General features: G+C 38.4%; 1 protein-coding gene across 1 annotated transcript in view; it reads left to right on the top strand.

The window, feature by feature from the left end:
- dio2 (iodothyronine deiodinase 2) overlaps window positions 1-3,115 on the top strand; it is a 3,359-nt gene extending 244 nt beyond the window's left edge. Inside the window, 9 exon segments of the mRNA XM_056477676.1 lie at window positions 1-70; window positions 73-173; window positions 175-203; window positions 205-274; window positions 1,440-1,490; window positions 1,492-1,525; window positions 1,528-1,568; window positions 1,570-1,960; window positions 1,963-3,115. The exon segment at window positions 1-70 is cut by the window's left edge and continues 244 nt beyond it. Coding sequence (XP_056333651.1) covers window positions 52-70; window positions 73-173; window positions 175-203; window positions 205-274; window positions 1,440-1,490; window positions 1,492-1,525; window positions 1,528-1,568; window positions 1,570-1,960; window positions 1,963-1,994 — 768 coding nt within the window. The 5' untranslated portion in view covers window positions 1-51 and the 3' untranslated portion in view covers window positions 1,995-3,115.
- The last annotated feature ends 6,430 nt before the right edge of the window (window positions 3,116-9,545 follow it).

The raw sequence follows: 9,545 nt of genomic DNA, 5'->3' as shown, positions 1-9,545 counted from the left end.
AAGTTAAATAAGCAAAGAGCGCGTCAACCACCTGTTATAAATCAGCGCGAAATGGGCATGCTTAGTGTGGACCTCTGGTAACTTTGCAGATTTTGCCTGGCTTCTTTCTCACCAACTGCCTGTTTTTTTTCGTGCTGTATGACTCGATAGTGCTGGTTAAGCGTGTGGTGTCCACTCCTGAGCTGCTCGGGCTCCACGGTGAGTGCAGCGCATGTTAACCTCAGCCGGCGTGCGCTCCATATGGAACAGCTTTCTTCTGGATGCCTACAAACAGGTAAGCTGACAGCATAAGACATGCAGAAGTCTGCTCAGTGTGAAGTGAATAGACGAGTTCAGAGGCGTCTGGATTTATTTGCCTAGGCTGTTTTTAAATGTAAAGTAGACATAAGCAATGTTTGCTTTACGTCTGCTGTTCACGTATTTACTTTTAATAGTTCATAATAACCTTGACTCATATAGTGACGAGCAAATGTATTTTAAAGCTCATTTATGTTTGAACAGATGTTGGAAATGCTGTACATACGGTCGAATTATGAAGAGTTTGTAATGAATAGATGTATTATAATATCACTTTTTGAAATTGTGTGCGCAACATGGACAGTGTGGCATAAAAGTATCGCCAAATATTTTCTACAATATAAGCTGATTGCTGCTTTAAATGCAGAAGTTAACATGATAAGTAAATTGTATGCTAAGTTTAAACTCTTAACTGAATGAAAATGTATGAAACGTGACTTATGTAGTTCACAGGTGTGTAAACTTTGTCCTCCAGACAGTCCAGTGACCTCCTCGGCCCCTTAACTTCATTAAATGTCTGGATGATTGTTCCTGTTACTTTTTTAACTGAAAATCAATCAAAATCACCTAGTGGGGTAAAATACACTAGTTTAATGTGCTTCATTGTCCTCAAACATTAGCTGCATCATTGTTAGGTTTACAAAGTCTTGCTGAGGAAATCATTCAGAGGCAAAATAACGTCAGAGACTTTTTGGCACAGTAATAGGATGAGTTATACGTGTGTTACAGTTGTGTGGCAAAGTTCAATGCTCTTACATTGTAAGAGAATGGCATTATCATAAGCATCTTACTACAAACAAAAATCCAGCATGAGATCAGCAAGATTATATGCTCTACATTTTCCATAAGATGCTTAAAAGTTCTTACAGATGGTGTTAGAAGAGGCAAGAACAAAACCTTACTATCAGTTTAGGAGCAGTGACAAAGCCCTCAACAATTTGAAGGATTTTTTTTTTCTACTTATGCAACTACGAATGTGAAATGTCAAACCTGGTGACATCACATGAGTCTTCCATAACAACAGAGGCCAATAAACCCAGCTAAAGTGGAATAGTTTTCAGTGTAGTCATGCCTCAATTTTGGTTGGTCATGAGCCAGTGCTTAAATGTATTAACATGTTGATGTTGGATTGTTTTGTTCAGGTGAAGTTGGGCGAAGCTGCTCCAAACTCTAAGGTGGTGAAGGTCCCTGGCCATCAATAGATGCTGGAGCATCAGCGGTAAGACCCACACCAGTGCCACCTGCTGGACTTTGAGTCTCCTGACCGCCCGTATAGTGGTCAACTTCGGCTCGGCCACTTGACCCCCCTTTATAAGCCAGCTGCCGGTCTTCCGGCGGATGGTTGAGGAATTTTCGCATGTGGCAGATTTCCTGCTGGTCTACATCGATGAGGCTCACCCTTCAGATGGCTGGGTGGGTCCTCCCATGGAGAACTTTTCGTTTGAAGTGCAGGAAACACCGAAATCTGGAGGGAGGGTGTTTGCCGCCAGGACACTTCTGGAGCATTTCTCTTTGCCTCCTCAGTGCCAGTTGGTGGCCGATTGCATGGACAATAATGCCAACATAGCCTACGGTGTGTCCTACGAGAGGGTCTGCATCGTGCAGAAGAATAAAATCGCTTACCTTGGGGGTAAGGGTCCATTTTTCTACAACCTTAAAGATGTCAGAGATGGCTGGAGAAGTGCTATGGAAAGTGATAATTTCTTGGAGAAAAAAAGAGGTCAAATGGCCTTTTTTTGTGAATGTTAGAAGATTTTATTTTGTATAATGGAGAGAATCGAGGGAAAGGTGCTTTTGGACTGTTTAACGGTTGGCTCCAGTGGAAACGCTTGGGCTGGGCTCCAAGTCATTTTCTTGAATTTTTTATTATTTTTTGAATGATAAACAGGTGTCCTACATTCCTAACCACTTAAAAAAAGAAAATGAAATGAATATAGACACTAAATACTGACCTTGTGGTTTGCACTTCAATTTTGAGATTACATTGTTGCCAGCAAAATGATTTGTAGATGCACTATTAATAACTTGTTCCTTTTGCAAATAATGTAGAGTTAAAAGTGTGCAATATTTTTATGCGACATAACATATATTGCTTACAAAAGAAAACCAAATTGCTGAAGAGAAGAGAAAGCACAAGTTCCCAGCTTTTATATGAAAAGAGATAATTTATTTTTATTGACATGTTTATTTTATATGTGGCCTGTTTATGCACTTGTAATACTTTCCCTTGCCCTGACAACTGACAATCATTCACATTCCATGTATCAGCTTTTACATTCACACCAGTAACAAAAGCATTATCGGCATCCAATAACCACAGCTACTAATAATGCAAGTCGTTTGACCTGTATTGTACTCTTACTGCTCTTAATAAGCTGGACAACTGGAGGGAAAATTCTCCCATCGGCCGCAGCCACCGAATTTAACTCGGACACTTGGCTTGACTGCTGTGTACAGGAAAGCTGACGGAAAGTTATTTTATTCCTGAATGTTAGAGAAATGTTTTTGAATGTTGTTGATGGTGACTTTAACGCATCGGCAGTCGCTCATTTGGCTCAATACGGTGTTGGTGTGCACATGAAAATCACAGATGAAATGGTCCCCTGTCCTGTCTGTGGTTGGATGAGAGACCACACCTCTCCGTCCTGATCCAATAGGCATGACTGCTAACATGCTGAAACCAATCACTCTGAATCTGAATCACTCTGGAAGGCTTTGAGTTTGCTTCACAGAACAGTTCTCATGTACTACAACTGTCCTCGGTCCTTTTAATGAGAAAAAGGCAAGACAAATAAAGTTGAACTGCTGCTGACTATGATTCTTTTCCCCGTTTTTTTTTTTTTTTTTTTTTTTTTGATTCTGGGAAATGTCAATGAGGGGTGATTGGAGTAAAAAAGTGAGGGGAAAAAGTTCAGTGGAAAACTCCAGATGGAGAAAACGTACCGATTGTACGATGATAATTAAAAAAAAAAAAAAGGAAATGCACCAGCCCTAAGGGGTCGAGGAGTACATGTGCTTTTTTTCTCATTAATGTATGTGTCCGCAGATATGCTCCGAGATGAGTCTGAAACATGTGCAACACAATCAATCGTGTGATGCAGAGGTCTCTGGCTGAACTTCTGCGTCTTCCAGGCTGCAATAACTAAATAGTGAAGGCTCGGGGAGTACATGTTCCCTGGGAAGCACCATGAAACAGAACCCCTTGTTGTGGCCGGGCATCGCTTATCCGAGCGGAACTAGTCCATTTGGACTGCTAAGACGTTATTCACAGACTGTCTCACTCTTGGAAAGCACCGTGCTGCACGATGGAGCAGGGAGGTTGCCAACATTAAAGATGGAAGCATCGGAAAAGAGAACCACACAACAGCACCGAACACAAGCCCCACTCCAGGAAAGAGTCCCATGGTGTGCCTTCTAAGGAATGCGTCTGGTAAACAGGTACTGAACAGAATTCTAAGCAGCGTGTGAAGAAGTGCTCTCATTTACAGGGCATAACAAGGGCACTGGACCAAGTGGGGGAAAACCTGGTCCCATTTATTCAGATAAGGTCAAAACGTGACGCCTTAGAAAAGCGGACTTTTGCCAAATCAGCCGGTATAAATTCAAACGGAATGTCGACGCAAGCATTTAATGTATGTGTCCTGCAGTTCAAAGATAAGCCCCTTTATGTTCATAATTCGACAATGGACTATTTGGTTTGGATGTGATCTGACCGCTCTCTCAGAAAAATGATCTCAGGCCTAATATCAATATATACAGTAAATCAGCTCACACTTCAACCCGAGGGATGCCAAACATTTTATTCATGTTTAATGCACATTTTCCTGCGCATATAAATCTGAAGAGGAAGGGGGAAATAATGAAACATACCTCAAGGTAATTAGTTCTTAAAGGAAAAGTTTTCAATTCAAATCATTTTTATTTCTATAGCACTTTTACAATGTAGAGTGTGTCAAAGCAGCTTAACATAGAAGCTCTAGTAAAATAAAACAGTGTGAGTCCAGTTTTCAGCGATGAAGTTTAGTTCAGTTCAGTGTGGTTTAATTTTCACTGCTGAAAGTCTAAACACTAAAAAGCAAATCCATCGATGCAAAGTTCCACAAGACCCAAACCATACAATCCAGTGGCAACAGTGGCGAGGAAGTAAACTTTACCAATTGGCGAAAGTGAAGGGGAAAAAACCTAAAGAGAAACCAGGCTTACCCAAAAATTTCACCTATATGTTATTCCAAACATTTATTAAATTCAATTTAAAATCTGTGTTCTTCAGAACAGACAGCAAGACAAAAAAAAAAGTTCATTCAGAGTCATTGACCCAATTTTAGGGGATCTATACTTTTAAGGAATCATCTGATTTTAGCATTTGACTATACTGTTTTCTACCATAACTGGTTAGTTTGGGCCAATGCCAAAAGGCACACTTTATGTGTAACCACAAACCTACAAACCTACAGACTTAAAATAGCCACAGCATGCATTTGACCATTTTTTAAACCATTAGCCAATCTCCAGGTCTGGCAGGAGCACTTTTAGCTTAGCTTAGCATAGATCATTGAATCAGATTAGACCGTTAGCATCTCGTTAAAAAGTGACATAGAAATTTGAAATGCATTTTCTACTTAAAGCTTGAATTTTACTTAAATTACCTAAAGCTTGGATTCCACATAAATGACATTTTGCTATTTTCTAGCTCAATATGGATAGGAATGTCCTCTCATTCTGGTGTAACGATCAAGGCACTTTGTTGCTGTAATTGGCTTCAGCAGGTGCAATGATAATACGCAATGCCTGAAAATCAGCTTTGTATTTTAATTTAAATAGATTCGATTCTGGATCGGCACCACAATATACATACTAATTTGTCCCTCACAAATGTCTCCATGCTTGCAAGGAATGTTCCCTAAGCAAGCAGGTGATCATGTTGGTTATATCGATGGAGGTTAGCTGGTCTTTCTACATGATTTTCAGGCCTAACATTAATGCGCCTGCTGCAGTCATAGTACAGCAGTAAAGTTCATTTATTTATTCATTCATTTTCTTTTCGGCTTAGTCCCTTTATTAATCAGGGTCACCACAGTGGAATGAACCTCCAACTTATCCAGCATGTTTTACGCAGCGGATGCCCTTCCAGCTGCAACCCATCACTGGGAAAAAAAAAGTTAATTTAATTTTGCTTCATTTTTCTTTTTCAAGTACATGGGGTAACTACAGAAGAGTCAAGCTTTAATTGGAAAATGATCAAAACCCTTTAGTCATTTTTTTTAGCAAGATGCTAATGGTCTAATCTGATTCAATGATCTAAGCTAAGATAAGCTAAAAGTGCTTGCGCCAAAACCCAAGATTGGCTGAATTGATTAAAAAATGTTAAAACAGAACTCTAGGAGAATTGAGCGTACTTGTAAACTGACATATTTCCAAAAAGATTGGAGTTTTCCTTTAATTCCACAAGATTGTATGGTGACCCACATCCTTTTAGCTTTCAGAAGGTTGTTGATCGACACTAGACTAGGCTTCTATCCTACAGTCTATGAAGAATTGTCACGAAAGCGTGCACTGTTTAGGGAACATAAGACTGTTTACATGGTTTAGGGTGCCGTTTTGGGATTGGGCCATACAGTGCCTTTTTATATTTAAAAGAACAGTCATTGCAGGATTTTCACTTTTAGGTGATCTACCCTTTTAATGAATAATGATTTTTATTTCTTTTCTTTTTGTCAGTGACATGCACCAACAAGCGTCTAGGCTTTTCTATTAACCAGCAAATAATCTGAGCCATTTGTATTTTATTTCACATCCATTTTCTACCTATCTGTCTTTTACATCACGGTAATCCAGCCTAACAGCCTATCATCAACATCATCTCATGTCTCATATTCATTTGACCTTTTCCTAACTCATGTAAGACTCTTAGCAGCCTTTGTGGATGCATTCAGTCACTGATATAGCACATTGATATGGCGAAATTATGTTTTATATATATATATAGTAAGTCTTATAAAGGCTATAGCCTAGCCAAGTATTTGCACTTTGAATAGAGTTCAAACTGAAACTGATCCAAATTCCTTGATGCCTGATGACTGATCAGCATTCAGAGCAAAGGTAATTCTGATAAAAAGGCTTTTACGCCCAACCTGGAGTTAATATAACATTACATATCATGTTTTGCACTCTGATATAAGGCATGGCCATTCCTGCATAGTCATTCTTAGCACTGTATCTGTTAATGTGTGAAATACTTCAGCAAAAATATTTATTCTTGACATGAAATCATCACTAAGGCATCAATAATAAATAATGGCACGATCATTGTTAGCACTGTAACTGTTAGTGTTTGAAATACTTGACAGGTAAAACAATGACCAAGGCATTAGTTAAAAAGCAAATGGCAATTAAAAATATCTATATATTTTTTTTATCAATTTTCATAATATAAAATTGTTAATGTTCAATGACAATAATAGTAATAGCAGTATTAATAAAAGTTATTTTATGTTTTAGCAAATATTACTGCTGGATTGTATACAGCTGAAGTCAGAATTTTCACAGTATGTCTGATATTTTCTTCAGGAGAAAGTCTTATTTGTTTTATTTTGACTAGAATAATTTTAAAAAAATTATTAGCCCCTTTAAGCTACATATTTTTTCGATAGTCTACAGAACAAACCATCGCTATACAATAACTTGCCTATTTATCCTATCTTGCCTTTCACTTTAAGCTGTATAGAAGTGTCTTGAAAAATATCTATAGTGAAATATTATTTGCTGTCATCATAGCAAAGAGAAAATAAATCAGTTATTAGAGATGAGTTATTAAAACTATTATGTTTTGAAATGTGTTGAAAATCTTCTCTTCATTAAACAGAATTTGGGAAAAAAATAAACGGGGGGCTAATAAATCAGGGGGGTCTGACTTCAACTGTTTATACATGCAAATAAAGCCAAAATGATTAGCCCTCCTGCAGGATTTTAAATCTCTTTCAAATATTTGCCAAATGTTTCTTTTAATAGAGCGAAGACAAGAGTATTTTCTATAATTTGAGTATTTAAAATAACATTGATGGAGCTGTGAAGCGAGCACTCTTTCACCCGGTCTTTCACACACATGCATCTAAACGCGCACGTTTCATGCACAAACACACCTTTTAAATGTGACAGAAACTCTTGACAACTGAAAGTTACTGGCTGCTGTGTCTTTAATGTGGTGTAAAGATTATTATGCGGTATTGAAACATCAAGGAGAACGCAGCAAGGAAATACCACTTACTAAATTAAAACGACTTTATTAATTTATGCAATACCTTTAAATTTAAAAGGGAAACATAAGGGCGATCTTAAGCAAAAAAAAAAGACCCCTAGCCTATAAGATGTTTTGAGGAATATCAGAAACTGACCAGTAGCTATATTTTTTCTTTCCCTTTTGTTTATTATTATAATGATGGAACTTGCGACGTAGTTGGCTAATGATGGTTTTCAAAACACCCTCCTGGGTGAGTTGTTTGATTTGTGGGGCGTTCCCTTGCACTGGCCTGACAATTGAAAAGTGGTGATCCTTGCGCCACCTGGTGGATATTGCGTAAAGCACAAAAATGGTTGTTTTTTTTTTAACGAAAAGGTGGCCTTTGCTTCTGCAGCACAGCAGGTGACTGCGTCTGACAAACTGCAGCACTACGCATGAAGAAATGCACATTCTCAGTGGCCACATCTGTAATGTAGGAGCAGCACTGTGGCTCAGTGGTTAGCACTGTCACCTCACAGCAAGAAGATCGCTGGTTGGAGTCCCAGCTGGGCCAGTTGGCATTTCTGTGTGGAGTTTGCATGTTCACCCCGTGTTCGAGTGGGTTTCCTCTAGGTGCTCCGGTTTCCCCCACAGCCCAAAGTCATGCTCTATAGGTGAATTGAATAAACTATAGTGGTCGTAGTGTATGTGTTTAAATTTAAGAGTGTATGGGTGTTTCCCAATACTGGGTTGCAGCTGGAAAGGCATCCACTGTGTAATAAATATGCTGGATACGTTGGCGGCTCATTCCATTGTGGTGACCTCTGATGAATAAAGGGACTAAAGGCAGATTTATACTTCTGTTTCAAGCACACGCAGAAGCTCCGGCGCAACCTTTTCTAGCTCGTTAGATGATGTTAGATGGCGCTACACGACTTTAAGCTTCAGAAACCCGCTTGTAACGTAGAATAAAAAGACAAAGTTCACACTCTTGTTGTTATGGATGGTTCAAGTAGCAGTTCCAGCTCTGGTGATGAAGAAATGATTATTGTTCACCAGAGCAATAAGCAGCTCCACGTTTACATCGCCTCTGGGCATCTTCTTCAATGTGTGCTCGCGTTGACTGTTTTGCGCTTGAGCGCCTCCAAGTGCTGTTTACTGTAATTTCACCAGCTCCGTGCACGTGAACAAAGGCTTCAATCTGATTGGTGGAGATTGGTGGCACGTCAAAACAAAAAAACTAGCATGAAGCATTTTTTTTAAAATGGCGCTTTGCGCGTTGGTGTGCAAGATCACATTGAAGCCCTTTATTTAGTCACGAGGCGTTAAACATCGATGGAAAATGCGAGCAAAAAATGTCTCAGTGTGCACGTGCCTTTAAGCTGAAAGAAAATTAATGAATTTGATGCAATGTTATTACTATGAACTAGGTAAAAAAAAAAAAAAACATCATATGGGAAATATTTTTAAATAATTAAAATTTCACCAGAAGGTTAATCATTTTAAATTAATACTTAATAAAATGTTCTAAAAGATTTTTCTCTTTGTCAGAAACAATCTTCCACAGATATTAAAAGGTTTGCTCTGAAAAAAAAAAGTTAAATAAGTCTTGTCTTCGTGCTTTTCATTTATTCTTGATGCTGTGAAAGCCTAACAAATGAAACTGGAAAAGAACTTTGCAAATTAACACTGAATGCATTTGCATAGAGAGAGGAACTATTAAGAATGTTGATTGGCAGCTTGTGTGCTTTGTTTCCAACTATGTTTAATGTCAGCTTTGTTTTATTGCCTGATTAAAGACTTTCGGACAAGATGCATTCCAAATATTCTTTCTCCATCCTTCACATGCAATTTCTTGACCTTGAATTAAGATGCGCAGATGTCTAGATGCATTTTTTTTTCTTCATCAGTTTATTATGAATCAAGTAGAAATTGTCATAAATCATAAAAATACATCCTGCTCGTCTGATAAAAGCTGGGCTCACAGATGCTGAGTTTTATGTGAATAAATTTAATAGACCATAAAGATGTA

Source organism: Danio aesculapii, chromosome 17, assembly GCF_903798145.1.
Source record: "Danio aesculapii chromosome 17, fDanAes4.1, whole genome shotgun sequence".
Taxonomy (NCBI): Eukaryota; Metazoa; Chordata; class Actinopteri; order Cypriniformes; family Danionidae; genus Danio; species Danio aesculapii.
The sequence above is the reverse complement of the archived record's forward strand: the minus strand, read 5'-3'. Positions and strand labels throughout refer to the sequence as shown.